Source organism: Pseudonaja textilis, chromosome 1 (genome assembly GCF_049901715.1).
Source record: "Pseudonaja textilis isolate UNSWEBS1 chromosome 1, rPseTex1.2, whole genome shotgun sequence".
NCBI classification, from domain to species: Eukaryota; Metazoa; Chordata; class Lepidosauria; order Squamata; family Elapidae; genus Pseudonaja; species Pseudonaja textilis.
This window is the reverse complement of record NC_141990.1, coordinates 96,532,256-96,552,732: the sequence shown is the minus strand read 5'-3', so window position 1 is coordinate 96,552,732 and position 20,477 is coordinate 96,532,256. Positions and strand designations below refer to the sequence as shown.

At 37.9% G+C, this 20,477-nt stretch overlaps 1 protein-coding gene across 1 annotated transcript in view; it reads right to left on the bottom strand.

Annotated features, from left to right (window-relative positions):
• GPRC6A (G protein-coupled receptor class C group 6 member A) overlaps positions 1-19,709 on the bottom strand; it is a 33,265-nt gene extending 13,556 nt beyond the window's left edge. The window contains exons 1-4 of the mRNA XM_026705392.2: positions 19,516-19,709; positions 15,183-15,486; positions 8,011-8,841; positions 1,208-1,420 (exon numbers count right to left, since the gene is read on the bottom strand). Coding sequence (XP_026561177.1) covers positions 1,208-1,420; positions 8,011-8,841; positions 15,183-15,486; positions 19,516-19,709 — 1,542 coding nt within the window. The remainder of the gene's footprint in view (positions 1-1,207; positions 1,421-8,010; positions 8,842-15,182; positions 15,487-19,515) is intronic.
• Between the last annotated feature and the right edge of the window lie 768 nt (positions 19,710-20,477).

Genomic DNA, 20,477 nt, shown 5'->3' with positions numbered 1-20,477 from the left:
ACAGTGTTAAAAGGAATTCGCTTCAAAGGGCCATGTGTACAGCCTGAAGTTCTCTAGGTGTGTCACTATTAGTTACTGGAAGACTATTAGGGTCATCTTTTACTGATTCACCTGCTATATTCCTGTCTGGAAAAGGACTTTGCTCTCATCTGTGTCCTGATATTAGAGCATTGTTTAACTTTCTATTTTTCAAGGTCACTTGGGTATTCTCAGTTGCTCTTCTGGGCAAAGGCAATAAAAATATATTACACCCATAACTCAAAAGTTTGAGGAAAAGTTAGAATTTAGCTCCTGCTCTGGTATTGATCTTTTAATCTCTAAATGCCTTCTGAATCTTATCTGAAGAAGTGCATGCACCCCTTGGCTCTTCTGTTAAGCCACATAAACCTAATTCATGTGCCTAAAGGTACAAATCTATCAAGTTGTTGATCAAAAAAAAAGTGTCATCATTACAGAATATCTTCTCATAGACCTCTGTAAAGGACTACCACAATCTACATGCATTTTCTTAAAATAATGAATGCCCAGTTTTGTTCTGCAATTTAGAGTTCCTATTACAATTGTTAGTTTGATTTCTTTATGCTGATGTTTCAAATAATTGCCTTTTAAAAATGTATTAATGTGCTATTATTGTAAAATTATTTTCACACATTGTGGTAAGGAGATTTTGTCTTAAAATATTTCAAAGAAAGGCATAAAGGTACTCTCATCCCACTTATATTTCTGGAAAACAAGTTGTAGAACTGTTTCAAAAACCTGTTTGACCAGAAGTGACAATGGGAGAAAACAAATATGTATTTTATGTTTTAATGACAGGAGTTTAGGGCTCTACAGCCCCTCACATTTGAAGGTGAAAAGGTGCTTCAGAGGGTCTGGGAGTGACAATGAAAGGCTACTCTTTAACTCCTTAAAGCAGCTTTTTGACTTACAAGGATAATCAGTTTAGACTCTAGAGTCTTCTAGATGTTTTTCAGTACAACTTATACTAGCTGTTACCAAATTAGACTTATGGATTCATATTCTAATCTAAACGATTGGATGGGATCCAGGTGGCCTATGCATAATCTATTAATCCAATATTTCCTGCATTTTTCTTTCTCCATTTAGTGGCAAACTAAAGCATGGATTCAAATCTATACAAATCTTCTGAACAGATACACCCATGTGTATTTCAGTCCCATTGTTTTTCCAAGGTGCCTTCAGATACCTTTAGATTCATGAATTCAATTTCATCTTCTTTATCTGAAAATATGAAGTCATCTTTCTCCAGGTCATACTCTGCCATGTTGGTAATCACCACTCTTCCATCAATTTCCTTCCAGAGCAGGACATCATATCCTGTGATAATGTCTCCTTGAGAGTCAAAATAGACCTCCCGTTCATTATCTGTGATCTTTATCTCTTTAAGTATTTCGAGCAACTGCAATAATGAAAACAAGGAATGATTAAAAACAATATTGCTTAAGGAAGGCAAACACCAGATACTAGCTACTAATAGCATTGCATACTTCAGGATTGTGCTAACTATAGATTAAGAAGAACGTTTATTGAAACCATCTAAGCAAGGGGAGTTGGTGGGCAAATAATAATAAGAAAGGATCATGGAATGAAATAAACACAAAGAAATCTTTTTCCTGATTACTTTTTTTTTCAGAAGGCAGTTCATCAGCTTGAGCTCATCTCTAAAATAAAATTATTGGTTTTACTTGCTAAAATAAAAACAAAATATTAACTTAATCTTATTTCCTTGGAAACAAATAAGCTTTTAACAATATTACTAAGCTGTATAGAAAGTTAATAATGTGATTAACTTTTGCAAATGCTATGAAGTCTTCAGTGTAGCTTTCTATAATGTGTGTATCATTTTAGGAACAAGCAGATCTTGGCTTTTATTCATCATAACTGTAGTTGAGAAGGACATGGTTAGTGAAAGTATGGCTGATGTATTTGACATGGGACAATTTGGGCTTCAATGAGTTTTAGCAGTAGTAATACTATGACATACAGGCTATGGACTATCTTCTTTGAATTGAAGGCCACAGTTGACCTTTGATTGGCTTTCCAAGGGCTACTGAAGAAGTCAGCTAAGTCAGAAAAAAATACTTGTAATATGAATCAATCATATAACTCAAAATATTAAGCACAGTTCATGCAATTACTTCTCTGAAGCACTTTGGAAAAATGCTTTGTATATGAACATAATTCCTGTCTGTAACTCTTTAAAGTAGCTTCATATTTTTTCCAAAGCCTGCACCAGCTTTTTTTGGAAATGCATTTGAAGTATTGCATTGATACAAACCTCATGTGATTAACTCTTTTTCCCCTTCCATATTAGAAATATAATTGAAATGATTCTCAAGGTTGTTCTCAAGGCTTAAAAGTCCACCTGTGACTTGATCTGGCCAGCTGCCCATCTCTGAGAGAATTTCACAATTGCATCCTCTCACCGCAATAACTTCAACCTGAATGAGATGGTTGAATGTTCAGCTGGGATAAACCACATCACTTTCAGACTGCAAGTTGACCTCAACTGACTACAAACAGAATAACAGCAAAGCAGACAAAAGCCCAGGCTGTCATATCATTGTTCAGTTTATAATTTTGCATTTGCAAATAACTTATATTTTAAGTTTATTAGGAGTTTAATTTTTACATAGAAGGGGATACAGGAATACAATGCTTTCTTACAGTACCAGGCATTCTACCACTTCACTATAGCTTGATCTATGCACATTGGAGAATAGCAGACTATTGTGGTTGTAAAAGAAGAAGACAGTGTTGAATATGCCCCTATCCGGAGTAAAATAAAACAAATGATAACCCCTTGCAACTAAGATTCTAGCAACTCAGGAAAAAGAGTCCTAATCCATTCTGTTCCCTTCACATTGGTTTCATCACTCAAATACAGTCCTTCAGTATTTCATTTCACACCTCATATTCTCCTCATTTGACCACTTGGATATATTAGGAAATAGATGTGCCATTTGTGTATAGTTTTGCTTTTAATGAAACTGTTCAGGACACAGGAATACAGTCTTGACAGCTTTAATAAAACTGGCTGCATTTGTTCCTAGATTTCATACTAAACTGAGTGAAAGCTTGTTGTCTGTGTGTTTAATTGCTTTATTTGATGTCTGTAATATCAAATTATATTATGTTTATGTGAAGGGTATGGCTCATTACAGATCAATGCTATCATTTCAAATACAGTGTTTTCAGGGAAAGTGATGTGGTGATAAAGCTGTGAATTACTGAATGACAAAGCATTTGATGGTTTAGGAAAGTATTTATGTTTGATGCTAGTATTCTCCCCAAATCAAATATTGTAAATTCAATGACTAGCAACATGCACATTACCTTTCTAAATCAAGCCAAACTTCCGGTTACCCTCTCCCCCACCAAACCCTGCTTCTAGCAAAAGCCAATCAGATACCTCCAGGATGGAATCCTGTATATAGTGCATAATACCAGTAATTTTTTCTTGATCTTTTTACCCTCAAATGACATTCAGAAAGACATTGGGAAAGTGGAATTTCACTAAACTACCATAAAAAAAAAAAAACACAACACTTTTAGCATCAAATATTCCTGCTCTGTTGAGAAGAGCTTCTCACAGAAGCTGCATCAAATTCTTGGAGGAAAGAAAGAATATTAATCAAACAGATCACTAATATAGATAAAATATTATTGGTACATTTGTTCAAACTGGAAAAAAGCCACTCTAACCTGTGCCAATCACTATTTAGAGTTTTAGAAGGGTATACCTGTGAAAAAAAAATGCATTTTGGGATTGAATTGAATACTTTATTTGGCCAAGTTTGATTAAACACACAAGAATTTGTTTCCAGTAGAGAAAGACTCTGTATGCATGCAAAATAAAATAACAATAACAACAACAACTATAATGGGGGAGTAAAGAAGATAATAATAAGGATAAAAATAATACTACAGCCACATCATATCAATAAATATACATAGACATGAGACAGTACTGTTAGAAATTGTCATTTAGCTTGAAGAAATTGTCATTTTCACAAAAGAGTTCAACACTGTGTATTTGAGAGATTGGACTGCCGTTTGTCAGAAATGCTGTAGGGTCTCCCGCTTGGGTGGGGGGTTGGACTAGATGACCTATAAGGTCCCTTCCAACTCTGATTATCTGTTATTTTCAGGAGAGAAGAAAAATATTTTGATCTACTTTTTCCAAACTGATAGATGTCTCAACCTCTATCGTGCCACCCGCAAACTTTTGGCTTTCCTGATAAGGGGATGATCTAAATTCCTGACCATTTTTATTGACTATTTATGCATTTTCTCTTCCAGACATACAGTGCCCTGTCTGCTGTACTTTGGAAATTCACAAGCAGAGTATAAAGTGCATAGCCATACTTCAAATTGTTTGTAAATCCTAATGTTTGATAACCAATCACAGTACTTCCAAATGAGGAAAGTCCCATTTTGTAAACATGATTAAAAATTATAATAAAGTGAATGACTTTCATTTGGGGAATCCTTTGTCTCAGAAAAAAAAAGTGTGTGTGTATGGGGGCGTTCTTCAGCTTCCAAGTGCCCCTTTGCAATTTTTGAGAATTCTGGAAATTAAAGTTCACAAAAATTGGTGGACCCCCCCGATTATTGATTGAAAGGAATACTAATTTAAAGGATGACCACAAGAGTCTTTGCTAAAAACAAACGAAACCATTTTAAACTCAGGTACACTTGCCAGAAAATTGAGAGTTCAGCAATTGTGGGGAAACTCTTTTGGAAGTGTATCTCCACCCAAAAAATAAGATAAGTTGACAGAGTACTCCCCAAATAACAGCATTAATGTTAAGCTCAACACATTATGTGAGAAGCAAGTATAACATATCAGTGGGCTTGGATTTCAAAAATCCTTTCAACACATGGACACACAGACAGAGACACAGAGACACAGACACACACACACAGAGTCTAGACTGCCCAACTCCAAAACGACAAAAATGGGAGCATTCAGAAGACGAGAAAGCAAGAAAAAACATTATAGAAATTCCCTATTTATTTGCTCTGAGAGAACTGATAAAAACACTCACTTATAAGTTCCCCACTTTGACCCTTTGAACCCAAACTTTGCAACCAACTCTTGGGAAAAAAGCCAGTTTTTTAGGGCTCACTTGAAGGTGGGGAGCATGGGGATCATGCAACTATCTGGGGCCATGATGTTGAACCTATGGCATGCATGCCAGAAGTGGCATGCAGAGCCATTACTGTCGGCACGCAAGCCCTCGTCCAGAGGAGGTCTACTGCGCATGTGCTCACCGCCCGCTGAACAGCTGATTGTCAGGTATCTGGCATGCATGCATGGGGGGGCGGGGGTGCACAGGAGACATGCATGCATGAGCACAGACGTGTGGGGCATGTGGCGGGGTTGTGTGCACATGCATTGCCTTCTGGGTGCTGGCATGTGCAATTATGGCACAGAAACCCAAAAAGGTTAGCCACCACTGATCTGGAGGAATGTTGATCCATAGGGTAGGTGCTATGACCAGGGCCGCTGAGAGGATTATTAAGTGCTAGAACAAGACTAAACTCTTTGGCCGGGCTATTCATGGAGCTGGCGGGACTGGGCCCGGTCTGGGCAGGGCGTCGCATGCAGGGCAGGGCAGGCTGGGAGCACAGTTTGACTCCTGCAGAGGGCGCGCGCCATAGAAATTAAAATTCAATAAATTACATAAATAACTGTTCATTGAGTTTCAGATTACTAAAGGTTATGTCAAACAAGGCTACAAGCAGTGGTGGGATTCAGTTTTTTTTACTACCAGTTCTGTGAGCATGGCTTGGTGGGCGTGGCAAGGGAGGGATACTATAAAATCTCCAGTCAGAGGTGGGATTTGCTGGTTCTCTGAACTACTCAAAATTTCCGCTACCAGTTCTCCAGAACTGGTCAGAACCTACTGAATACCACCTCTGGCCGCAAGGTGGTTTTGCTATACACACAAAGTATAGAGTATAAAGTATATATCCAATATTGTTTTTCTTTTTAAAAATTTAGTTTTGTAATTTTTTTAAAAAAAATTCCCCTTCATGGACTCCCCTTTAACTCCATGGGCCCTGGAACCCCCTTTGCTCAGGCCTGGCTATGAGAAAGAAGATCCAATCCTAAACAATCAAAGCTTGGATAGCTTGGTAAGAATGTGTGCAACTAATCCAGAAACGCTCATATATATATATATATGTCTATCAAAAGTTTGTATTGATTGTCCAGGAGGATTATGACTTCAGGGTTACACAAATTTACAAATATTTCTTCAATTATAAGATCAAAAGAAGGTTAAGGGCTATGAAGGGTGCTTCGCTATTTGCCTTATAAATAGATTCTGCTGTATAAGGGAAAAAGAAAAATGCAGAAGAGAATATTCTAGCCCTGATATTTAGATAAAAATGTCAATTGGATTCTATTTGATTGATTATTATAGCTCTACACCTGTTTTGCCTCTCTTAGAGGAAGATAAATGATTTGGGGCAGTTATATTCTGGGTACTTGAAAGTCACAAAACTATTTCTTTTAAGTCAGGAATGATTTACTTATATTTGATGTTGAATGAAAGGGCAAAGTCAGAGAAAATTAGCTGAAGTGGAAATCTCTCTGTTCAGGCTGATACTGAAGAAAGAAGCTAGCAATATCCTTTTTCCTGTTTGAGAGCCATTTTCTAGAAAATTGTTAGGTTAGTTTGCTAAGAGATGGTTAAGCATTAGGCCAGTGTTGGTTGTCTATTAACTAAGTAAACATGGCCATTATTTAGAGTCAGACTAACTAAGGACTTGCATGAAAACCGGCTGCATTGAAATGGATGAAGAGCCCTCAGTATATGCTAAGCACCAATTCTTGATAATCTCAAGGGTATCTCTCACTGAGATTATTCTCTTTATTCTTTCATCTGTGGGTAAAAACCAATGTCGACTTGCTTTCTATGATGTTTTGCTTAGAATATTTTTTAGGTAAGGTACTTTCCAATGACACTTGGAAACAGCATGATGAAACAATATATTATTGCTGAGATAGGAGCAAATGGCTATAGATCATAGTGGAAAAATTTCTTCTTGAAACTAAGGCTTTTTCTTTCAAAAGAATTAACTCAAATGTGATGCTCAGAATTTTGAAGGGGAATTGCTGTTGGGATTTGATCTACATCCCTTTTGCCAAGTTGTATTCATGATATCTTGGCTTTCTCCAAATGTTGACCCACCCAGAAATTATCAAGTAATCTTTTGGTGGGGAAAAGGTGTGTGTGTGTGGGGGTTATATGGACTAGTAAAGATATCTATTTCTATTTTTATGTAGGAGCAAAAATGAAGCTTCCTCCCCCCAAAAAACTTACATTTCAATTAAGTCCTTCTTATTGGAGTTAAATTTTAATGATTAAAACTGATCTTGTAAGTGGCTCCTCAATTTCAAATGTTTATCCCCAAACAAAATTAAACAAGAGAATCTTAATCCTCTAATATGCATATATATATATATATATATATACACACACACACTGTTGTTGATTATTTAACAAAATGTGCTATCTCTTAAAACACAGGGCACAATCACACATTATCCTAAGTTATGATGTGGTTTGTCTGGTTTTAGTTTAGCATGTACTACTATGAATCCAGCTTCTTTATGGCTTACTTAACAAGACGTGGCTTTGCATGTTTGTGAATCCAGTGAGAGTGGACGCTGTTGCATGATGTGTATGGTGATGTAAGGTTTCTCCAACTACCATGAGAAACAAAGATCTCTGGCTTGCAGAAGCAAGTAAATGAACACAATTTCAACTGCTAAGAAACCAGAACATCACATACGGAAAGTGACACATTATATTACATTCAAGCTGTTTTAATCTTGATGATAGAGCATCCTTACCTCATCCTAAATAAATAACAAAAATAGGCCCTCATATTAATATTTGCGCACTAATATGCAAGGAAAAAAGAGATGCAAAGCAGAGCCAAATGAGCATGAAAAATATAATCAAGCCCTACCTCCCAAGGAGCAAAAGCATATGGATCTTTGCAGTCTCTGTCTTTGCACTGTTTCTGAATGGCCTTGGCAATGGCATGCACTGCCAGCATGGTGCTGTGGATAAATCCTGGTTCAATATTGGCAATGAGAAATTCCTCTCGCCAAAGGCTGTTGATTGGGCGAATCTGATTTTGGAGCAAACTCTCTGCCGAATGGTTTGAAATGCACTTGCTCAGATCTTGATCATTTATATGGGAGCATGTTGACATTAGCATCATATATTCCCTTAAGAATGTGTTGTTGCCCCTGGGTGTGGTTGGCAGATTGCTCAAAAATTCATGGAAAGAGGACATGTTGCCACTTTTGAATGTAAATCCAACCACTTTCCCCAGGCGACTGATATTTGGAAGGGTGCTAATCTTCACAGCCGCTGACCAGTTATCACTTGCAATCCAGGTCTTATTTATGTTCCTTTCTATTGCTTTTCTGAAAAGTCTCATTACGTGGAATTGCCTCAGAAAGACGACGATGACATTTACCCTGGTTTCCTTGACAATCTTTTCAAGTGCTTGTTTAATTTTGCCGTGGATCGTGCTGTCCGAGAGATAAGCTGGCAACATTTCTTTAAAGGCAATGCAGACATTGTTGGCCATGGCCTGTAACCCAAAGCTTTCCACAGCGAGCCGCCCAAAGTCATCATCGGTGGCGATGATTCCAATCCAGTTCCATCCTGATTTGTGGATTAATCGTGCCATTGCTTTGGTCTGATAGGAATCGCTGGGCACAGTGCGCAGGAAAGAAGGAAAACGCACTTTGTCACTAAGGATTTCTGCGGTGGATGCATGACTGACCTGCAGAGAGGAAAAAACAGTTCAGTTATGGAAACAGGGAGATGTTTTGACTAGGTCACCAATACAGGCCATTATTTAAGGGTTATACGCTCAGCAAAATGAGCTCAGCGCTGATATGACTTCATGATAGCTCTAAAGCTTTCATTTTCTAATACCTGATGGTCTAAACACCTCTACATTCTTAGGTCCTGAAAAAGTGTGTGTGTATGAGTGTGTGTGTGTCTACGGACACACACACACACACACATACTTTGGGGGGGAAATGTAAGCAAAGTTAGTTATTAAGTTTTTAGAGGAAAATCTAAGAGTGGATAGCAGTTTTCTGAAATACCCTGCTCCATATATGAATCAATACAAAACACTTATCTGGATGGAAGTCTTAGGTAATTATCATTCAGGCAAAAGAGCTAGTATTCCCTTTTATGTTATTGAATTGAATTTTGCATTCTTAGAAATTTTCTAAGATTTCTGTCATGTTTTCTAGGTTTCCCTTATCAGCCATTTTGGTCTCAGTAAAAGATTGCAATTTAAAAAAATCAGCCATGAATTTTTAATCGAGTAATTTGGGTTCTATGCTGCAATGGAACCACTGTAGGATAAACACTAACTAGGATAGAGGCTGGCCACCATTATCCATCCCAAGAAAAGTTCCACGATGAGTAAATTGAGCCATGATGGCTAAACCTTCCGGGGGGGGGGGGGATTTTTATTACCTCTAGCAGGCATGAAATGTGGGAAGGCTCACATACAGACTGAATCTTTTACAATATTATGTGGCTAACAAAGGTAGGCAGGAAGGGTAGGTATTCTGAATAATGCTAATTTTAACAAGTGAAAACAACAGAGCTATTTCATTGTTTTGTATTTGACATAGCTACCCCACTTGATATGGTCAATTGAAGCTCTTAAAAATACCAGTCACGTTGTCAAAACAGTTTGACTATTTAGGTAGAAGGTTATATTCAGCCAGGGTTGAAAAAGCTCTTATAGCTTCCACATAGTGGCTCATTCCTTGCCAAAGCAGCTTTGTTCAATTTCTTCAAAAGGAAAGCCTCTTGCATTCGAGGGAATGTCTGTATTGCTAAGTAGTATACATTTCTAGCCTGAATAACTTCATTTGCTGCCCAAAATTTCTTATTGCTGGGTTATTTTCCTGTCTGGGAAAGGAAATTTTCTAGATCTCAACATGCACAGCGTTGCACAGAACCCAAATTTTTGTAGCTTTGAAATGTATTTGTGAAATTTGTGAAATGTAAATAGGTACCATTTTTAAAGAAAAAAGAAGATAACCCTGAATTTAATATGACATCTTTTCTATGGAAGAGGAGATAAAACTATAAACATGTAATGATTGTATAATACCCAGCTATCTAGGATTGCACGTTCGGATAGAAACCCATCCTTTTTACCTGGAGAACGAAAAAGTGTATGTGTGTTCCGGTATGAATGTGTACACACATGTAAAGCACACATATTTATGTGAAGGCATATATGAATAGTGAAGAAAATATGAACACTAGAAGCAAGTCAAAATACAGGTAGTTCTCAACTTACAACCACAATTAACCCCAAATTTCTGTTGCTAAGTGAGACAATTATTAAGCCAGTTTTGTCTCATTTTATGACCTTTTCTGCCACAGTTGTTGAGTGAATCACTGCAGTTGTTAAGATAGTAATGTTTCCCTATTGACTTTGCTTGTCATAAGGTAACAAAAGGTGATCGCATGACTCCAGGACACTGCAAACCTCACAAACATGAATCAGTTGCCATTAATGTCTCAATTTTGATCATGTGGCCATGGAAATGCTGCAATAGTTGTAAGAGTGAAAAATGATCATAACTCACTTTTTTCACTGTCCTTGCAACTTTGAATGGTCACTAAATGAACTGCTATAGGCCACTGTTGAACTGTTGAAGGCCACTGAATAAGTTTGTGTGTGTGTGTGTGTGTGTGTGTGTGTGTGTGTGTGTGTGTGTGTGTGTGTTCGTGTATGTGTATGTGTGTGTATAGCCTTTGAGGCAGTGTTGTGTCCTGACAATTACCTAGGCAGATTCCTGCAATTTTCTTGATAAGATTTTGGAAGGAGTTTGCCCTTACCTGCTCCCAGGGCTGAGAGAAAATGACTAGCCCAGGTCACCCATGCTCAAGTCAGAACTGTTAGAATAGAATAGAGCTGAAAGGGACCTTGGAGGTCTTCTAGTCCAGCCGCCTGCTCAAGCAGGAGAACCTATATCATTTCAGATAGGAGACTGTTTAGACTCTTCTTAAAAACCTCCAGTGATGGAGCACCCACGATTTCTGAAGGCAAGCTGTTCCACTGGTTAATTGTCCTCAACTTGTTTCTCCTTAATTCCTGGTTGCTTTTTCTCTTGGTTCCAACTTTTATTTCTTGTCCTTCCTTCTTGTGCTTTGTAGAGTAATTTGACCCCTTCTTCTTTGTGGCAGCCCCTCAAATACTGAAATACTGCTATCACATCACCCCTAATTCTTCTTTTCTTTAGACTATCCAGACCCAACATTTTCAGTTGTTCTTCATATGGTTTAATCTCCAGGCCTTTGATCAATTAAAATTCAGGGTCCCTCAGTTTCTAGCCTGAAGCCTTAACCATAATAGTAACTCAGAAGGGAAAGCCATGTTTGAATGCAAGCAAGAAGGCAATGATGAAACAAACACTGGGCTGTCCCAGCACAAACTTTGCTCCGGTGGGACAGGTATTGTAATATCTCACTCACATAGGAAAGGGGAAGAGCTTGGATCATGCCATCGCATTGTTCACTTCAGCATTTTGTTGAAATGGTTGGCTTCTTTGTAGTCCAGGAAAGGACAGAAGAGCAAGAGAAGCCCTGTTTACACATCGCAAATGTTAACATTCCCTCAGGCAAGCTTCCCTTCACCTATGTAGGCATCCTTGCTTTTCAGCAAAACAATCTACAGTCACGTGTGTCTCCTGATCATTCCTATGCTTTCAGCAGCTTCTTCACCTCTTACCAGGGAGTGTATGAGGACTCCTTCAAGATAATAAATCTTTCCTAAGCATATAGACTTGAAACCAGATATATTTTTATTGGGAATTTTACCTGAAATATATAGTAAAGAATTGAAATATTTGATTGTAAATGTATTAACAGTGGCTAGGATTGTATTTGCTAAAAACTGGAAAAATGAGAAAATATCAACACAGGAGGAAGCTGTTAAGAAAATATTGGAATGTGCTGAAATGAGTAGATTGACATTTGAAATCAGAGAACAAGAAGATAAACAATTTTATAAAATTTGGGATCTATTCTATCAATGGTTAGACAATAAAACATGGTAGATTGACATTTGAAATCAGAGAACAAGAAGATAAACAATTTTATAAAATTTGGGATCTATTCTATCAATGGTTAGACAATAAAACATGGTAATGAAATATGCAGATTTTTAGAACATAATGAATATATAAAGATGTATTTTTATTATATCTACAAAATGATTATAGGATAGATTTGAGATGATAATATGAACTGTCATAAAACAAATTAAGTAAAATATGGATTATCTTGTAAAACATGAATGAATAATAGTATAGTCGAATGATTGATTAGCAATAATATTAATGTATTTAGGAATATTTGATTGACAATATGAGAACATATACAATGTAATTGTAATTGAAGACTACGAAGTGGAAGCACCAAACGATTTGTAAACCAACCGACACACTGTATGCACATATATGGAAGATGGTTTGATGTTTTTATGTTGTATTTTTTTATGGTTGTTTTAAAAACAATAAAACCTTTTTAAAAAAGAAAATAAATCTTTCCTGAGGTCCATGACCAATAATGAAGCCTGATGACCAAAATAAGTTAGGCAGAGAGAAAGGGGGAAAAAAATCTTTAAGAATAAAACTGAGTAAGCATATCCATAAATCAGCTACACATTTCACATATGCATAGCTAAACCTGGCTGAAGTTTAAGTAGCAAAATCACAGCTGTCTGAGAGTAAATAAAAGCAACAGAGGAGACCAGAGAATTTGTTCAAATATGAGGACATCAACTATAAATAGGTATCAGCATAAAATGTATAAATGAAATGTGATTTACAATTTCAGTATTCCCTTAGCCCCTGCACATGGGCAGAACCTTAGTCAAATGGAATTCACTTGTGATTCCCTTCTAAAAGCAACCACACTGAAACATGCTAGAAGAGAAAATATTTATGGATTATGATTTGACTTCAATATCTGGCAGGTCTAAGAAGAGTAAGGGAGATAATTGGGAATATTTCCATGGGAAATTATGCTAGTTTTAGTTGTGCATCCATGTCATTAATCTGTTACCTCAAATCTTCAATTGCATGCTCCTGTCCAAGTACTGTACAGAGTTAAAGCGGGGAGGACCTTCAAAACTTTAATTTATTGCATTAAAGCAGGAGGAAGTAAAATTCTCTGTAAGAGAATTTGTGGGATCAAATCTACAGGAGCAAAATACATATACAGTTTGAAAGTAGATACCCAGGTGTTGGTCTCAATGGTCACCTTGCAGCAAAGAATCAGGCTTCAGGTATAGCAAAGAACTTGATCTAGACTTTTCTGGGGGGAAGAGGGGATCTGCATAGGCCTATTTGGCCACTGTGCTTTGACTGGCCAAATACATATGCAGCAGGGAGAAAGAATGCCTCGTTAGTGTAGAATGGACCTTCTGAACTACTTAATTATCCTACATTTGCTTTTTTCATCTATATGTGATCATGGCCTGAAAACTATGCCTAGGTATTTGAATGATTTTTCTCAGTAAACAACTAGCTAGAAGACCTCCAAGGTTCCTTCCAGCCCTATTTCTAGATAATTTAAAGGATAAACCCAAATTTGTCTAGGCACTAACTGTAAAAAAAGGAAAGTTTCTCTTCAAGATCAGTTGGCATGTTGATTTCTACAGATGAAGTATTAGTAGAGAAACAGTTTTGTTTAAATTTACTTCCTATTTACAGTTGCCTCTCCTCCCCCACTCCTCGTTTCCACATTTACACTCATGTTCATGGCTGTGCTGTCATAATGAATGAAAATGTAGCAGAAAATTAGATGTACGTGAGCCTCTAATCTCAAATGACTATTCCAATTAGAATATGTAAAACAGAGCTGACAACATGGCCTTTTAGATATTGCTGAACTACAACTAAAAGCATTTTCAATGAGCAGAGATAATAGGGAGGGATGTTAACCTTTTGTAACACATCAGATTGTAAGAGAAGATCAGACTGCTAAATTGTCCTGCATGTTCGTAAAAGCATTTTTCTCCATGGGTAGTCCTTGACTTACAACTGCAGTTGGGACTGAAACTTTTGTTGCTAAGTGATGCGGTTGGTAAATAAGCCACACCCTCTTTTATTGCCGTGGTCATTAAGTGAATCTGGCTTCCACCATTGACTTTGCTTGTCAGTAACCCCTTGGGAAAGTCTCAAGTGGTGATCACATAACTCCGGGATGCTCCAGTTGCTAAACATCCAAATTTTGATCACATGATGATGTTGCAACAGTCATGAGAGTAAGGACGGCTGATAAAGTCACTTTTTTCAGTACCACCAAAATTCTGAGCAGTTGTTAAAAAAAATACTCGTAAGTTGAGAACTATCTGTATGTAGAAAGGAGAAACCTGAGTAATTTTAACCTGGAAGAATTTGCCAACATAATTTTCTGCTTCTCCATATTGCTTTTTCTAGATATCAAGACTAGCAATGTACTTCTAAAGCATTGAGGATGCAATATCATACAAGTGGAAACATATACAGCCTAAAAATACTTTTAGAAAAATACAGATACATTACTCAGTTCTGTACAGAATTGTATTCTAAATCCAGAAAGTTGTGGAAATGCACAACTTGTGCCAAATGCAGCTCCTTCTTAACTATATTCAGGTTCTAGTTATGCCGTTGAGATTGGGGTGGGATTCTACCGATTCTGTCCGGCTCTGTAGAACTGGTAGCTCTGAAGAGCAGCAGACATAGAACCGCTGTTTTGGCCCACCCGTCACCTGGGTTCTTACCTGACCTTTATTTCCTGCTTTTTCAACCTCAGCTGCCGTGCGAGGCACAAGTGCAGTTGAAAAAGCAGGAAAAAGGTGCTTTTTCAAACACCGCTTCTCTGCACTCAGCGCTGCTCAACTGTCCAGGCAGCAAGCTGATGATGATTTACAGGCACGCACAGCATGCAGGGAATCACATCGTAAATCACCAAACCTCGTAAATCACCAAACCGGTAGTTAACCCTGTCGGATCCCACCCCTGGTTGAGATATTCATTCATTCATTTAGATTTTACTGACTGAAAATAAGGATATGTTTCCAGAATGACTTACCTGTGGTATTAACTGCAAATTCAATATTCTTGCAACTGACATAGACACTTCCGAATAAGTAGCTCCTATGACAGCTTTTACTCGGGGTGTGTAATCTGAATAGTTGCATTTGAATTCTACCAGGTCTTTGGAAGCATTAAACTTGGACAGGAACCTCAAAGCTGCAGCCATGGCCCTGGTAACTTCTGCACAAGTGTCATAGATTTCATAACCCAGTTTAATTCCTGGTAGAAGAGGGGAGTTGTTGATGATTTCTATGGCATGGACCATTGCAAGACTCTGAAGAAACACTTGAACTTCAAAGCTGCCAAGAAATACAGAAATAATTTTTAGTTGTTTCAATGGAAGCTGTATAACATTATATAATATCTGGATGCATATTTCCTATTTGCTCACAATAAACTCATAGTGATGAAGTCCCTTGAACTTATAAGACGGATAATGCATACCTTTGACAGAAAAGTCAGACCAACTACCTGGCAGGCATTTGTCAACATTATTTGAACTCTCCTCTACAGATGTATATGGTTAGATTTATCTCTGATTTCCAGAAAACAATAGAAATGCCATTCTGCAGCGGTTACCCAGATTAAATAACCTCTGAATGTTTTCTAGGATTTTGGAACATGTGAATGTATTTACATACATACAGTTTCTTCTGGATCTCTGTCTACTGTATGTTGAAATGCTCCATCCCTGACAACCAAATGCACTGTTTGGATCAGACTACTAACAACGGCAATAAGCAATCTTCACTGCTTTTAGGTTACTGAGCCCCACAATGTGCTTTCTCTTCCTCCAAATGGGTTCATCACACTCAGAATTAATTCATCTAAGTTTTAAAGTGATCAAAGGCCTGGGAGACAAAACCATATGAAGAAGGGCTGCAGGATCTGGATTTAGCTAGTCTAAAGAAAAGAAGAATTAGGGGTGACATGATAGCAGTATTCCAGTATTTGAGGGGTTGCCACAAAGAAGAGAAGGGTCAAATTATTCTCCAGAGCACCAAAGGGCATAACAAGAAACAATGGTTGGAAACTGTGATATGTAAAATTATACCTGTGAAAATATAAAGCAATGGTAACACCATTTTAAACCTCTGTGTTAACCTAAGATAATTTACTGGAATATTATGTAAGAATTCTCTATTGTTTTGTATAAAGGTTATATATCTGGCAGGTTATGCTGTCCAGTGTCATGCTAATGATGGAGTTTACTGGAAATGGAAACAGATAAACAGGAGGGGGAAACAGATGTTATGCTACAATAATAATAGGGGTGTTGCATAATTGGATACGTAGCTGGATAGATTGTGAACCCTGAAAGGGGCAGACACTGTATATTTGAACCTGTATATAAACCCCAGCCTTCCTGGGAACCATGTCTTCTGCCCATGAGCAGAATTCCCTTTTGCAAAAGCTTCATAATAAAGCTCTTATTTGTTGTGTCTCCAGTTGTCTTTTGGTTGATTTTTATCACAGAAACTAGGCACAGAGAGAAGCAACTCAAAATTAAGAGAAACTTCCTAACGGTGAAGACAATTAACTAGTGGAACAGCTTGCCTTTCACAAATCGTGGGCGCTCCATCACTGGAGGTTTTTCAAGAAGAGACTAGATAGTCACTTGCCTGAAATACTATAGGTTCTCCTGCTTGAGCAGGGAGCTGGACTAAAAGACCTCCGAAGATCCCTTCCAGCTTCTATTCTATTCTATTCTATTCTATTCTATTCTATTCTATTCTATTCTATTCTATTCTAGTCTAGTCTAGTCTAGTCTAGTCTAGTCTAGTCTAGTGCCTGGAGGAAGAGGGTTAAGAACCTTACCATTTCCTAGGATTTTTTCCTAGGTCCTTTAAGAGAGGTCAAGAGACTTATTTTGGGGGAGAGCAACGTTTATCCTTTGGACATGATACTGGTGAATAGAATGAGTGATGGTGGATGAAGCCAAGATACATGTGCATGAGCCCCCTGGACCTTAGCACAAGCTCCTCTCTAATGATCTGGTTCTTTAGAAATGTCAAAGTCAGGATAATTATCTCAATATTGCCAATGGAAGTACAGGCAGTCCTCGACTTACAGTACGACCACAAGAGAAGTACGGGTAGTCCTTGACTTATAACCAAAATAGAGTCCAAAGTTTTTGTTGCTAAGTGAGGCATTTATTCATTGAAATTTGCCCAATTTTACAACCGTTCCAGCCACAGTTGATAAGTGAACCACTGTAGTTCCTAAATTAGTGTCACAGTTGTTAAGTGAAACTGGCTTCGTCACTGACTTTGCGTGTCAGAATGTCGCAAAAGAGGGTCGCATGATCCCAGGATTGTCATAAATATGAGTCAGTTGCCCAAGTGTCTGAATTTTGATCACATGACCATGGAGATGCTGCAGCAGTTAACTGAAAAATGGTCATAGCTCACTTTTTTCACTGTTATTGTAACTTTGAATGGTCACTAAATGAACTGTTGTAAGTCGAGGACTACCTATAATATGGTAACAATTCTGCCTGTAGAGATCACAAGCAAATAAGTTAAAACTGATCAGGAGCTTAATTTTCCTTCTATCCACCAACTAACTTTTTATTTGGAGAAAGAACAATATGAACCTGGATTCTGCTATCTTTCCTGTATCAGATTTGCTGAAAGGTGAGAATAAGGTATTCTTCTCCTCTCTCTTGACCAAGATCCTGATTTGATCCAGTCAACTTCTACAATTGGTAAAGTGGGTAGGACTCTAAATTTCCACATATTACAGTAAATTTGGTTGAAGAGCTTGGTTAGTGTTCATTGATATCTATTGTAAAGTGTCATAATAACTGGGCTCTTGAAAAACTATAGTAGTCCTGCTGACCTCATTAACTCTTTCCTACCCATATCTCCCAGTTTCACAAAGGCACCTACGTCTCAGAAAAATGGCGTGCCATGGTTAGAATGGAGTATGGCAGGCTAACTCACTGCTTCTTGTCAGGAGTTAGATTCTGACTGGCTCAAGGTTGACTCAGCCTTCCATCCTTTCGAGGTCAGTAAAATGAGGATGCAGATTGTTGGGTGAGAATAGGCTGACATAAAAGCACTATGAAGTCTAAGTGCTATTGCTAATTGCATTAATCCAAAAATGTTTTCCTTAGTTTAGTGACTTCTAGATGTCACAGGGGTTGTCCAGCACAGAGGATGATAGGCCGTGCTGCCTGAGAATTCCATTTCCACATATTTGGAACACATCAGTTTGGATAGGACTTTTAGATCTGGGCTGCAAAATTGTGGTTCTACATCAGATGGCAGCCTAGCTTTAGTATTTTCTGTATCTCTTTGCTGATCTCTAGTGATCATTTGGCCAAATTTGGTATCCCTTGAGTTGGGGGAAAAGATGTTAGGTATAAAGGAAGGAAGAGAATTTAATTACCCTTTGAGATGCACTTTGAAAATGCTGGCTGGCAGCTAGTGATGATGGATTGCTTCACTCTTAATATATAATATAGAAGTCAGTCCTAGGTAAAGTGACTTGATTTTGTGAAATTCTTGCAATTCCAAGCATGGCCTTTATACATTCTTGAGCAAGAATGATACAATTAATGGGCTGAATCCATTGGGGCTAATCAAACTGTACAGCAAAACTCTGCATGATCACTAGATGGCAGTAAAGAGCTAGAAATTGATGTATTTCTTTGGTGCTATCTAGTGGTTGTCCGGATTATTACAGTCCAGATCTGATACAGATTCCCAGATTCTCACTGAGATTGCATCTAAATTATTATATAAAAGTTTCTACTTCCAGTTATTTTTAAAAATAAGTTATATACAACACTGCAGCACAAAGGATATTGTATACTTGAGCTAGATTCCGGTCACATCATGTGTTTAAAATCATATTACTGCATCATGGATCTAAATATTAAAATTTGTAATAATTAATCATTTATTGCAGAAGAGATATAAATCAATAAAATACTTTCAGTCCTTCTTTCTGCCCCAGTACTCAGAAATAAAGCTTGTTGAATTCAATGGATCAATGTCATACAGTAATTTACACATTAGTTTTACAGCACAATCCTACAGCATTGGCATAAAGATAAACTCATTAGTTTTTATTTTATAACTTCTGAGTAAGATAGATGTTGAAGCTCTCCCTAATCCCTGGTACTAGATTTTATCTGCCTATAGTAGTATAACAGTCCTCTAGTCATGCAGTCCTTTTATCTCAACTGTCAGATTTAAATAAGAATCATTTTTAAAATCCACTAAATTTCCAGTCCTCTCCCCCTTTTGAGTAGCCCCATTCACTTTCATGTCATTTTCCTTCTAACATTTTTTATGGCAGAGAGAGCTGTTGTTACTCACCCAGCACAATTGGCAATCATAGGTTTGAGGGGCTTTTCTCCAGAATGTAACATTTTGCCATGAATTGCAAACAAGCCTCCAATGACAATATCTCCAGGAGAACTGGCACCCACAAAGTCATCAGGGCTCCGGCAGGAGTCACCAAGAGGAGAGCAAATCAGGAAGACAGGTATTAACACACAAAATATTGCCATCGTTCTCTTGCATTTGATCTTTAGCTGCCTTCAGTCAATTAAGCAAGCAGCTCCGCAAACAAGACCATTCCTATTTCACCTGTAAATAACATAAAGGGAAAGGAGCTGTTCTGGAAAGCAGGCACACGCCTTAACCAAATGCTGGTTACCAGCTCTGACAGGTCTTGTTTAACAGACCACTGGAGGAGCTATTGGGGGTGGTAGAGATGTGCATGTGTATGAGAGAGACAGAGAGAGACAGAGTGAGAAGTGAAACCTTTCTGACTGAGCAGGCTTCCTGAAGGTGTTTTCCAGATACACTGAATTCTAACTTTCAGCTTCCAATAACTTCCATCCTCATCCAATGCAGCACACTTCCCATTATCCCCTACCTGCATTTCTGGAGGTTTCTAGACTGACGTTGGTTGTGATAAAGGATAATTTGGGAAGCAAAACAGTTTTGAGGGACAAAACGTATCAGGAGAGATTGGAATATGTGGACTGAATATGTGCAGCCTGGAGGATAGAAGACAAAGAGGGGATATGGTTGTAACCTTTAAATATACTGCATTAAGGGTGTGAATAAAGTTCTAGAAGGCAGTATTTTCAACACTGAGCAAAAATCAAGAACATGGAGGCCAGTGGTGGGATTCAAATTTTTTTACTATTGGTTCTGTGGGGGTGGCTTGGTGGGCGTGGCAGGGGAAGGATACTGTCAAATCTCCAGTCAGAGATTTTCTGGTTCTCCAACTTCAAAATTTCTGCTACCGGTTCTCCAGAACTGGTCAG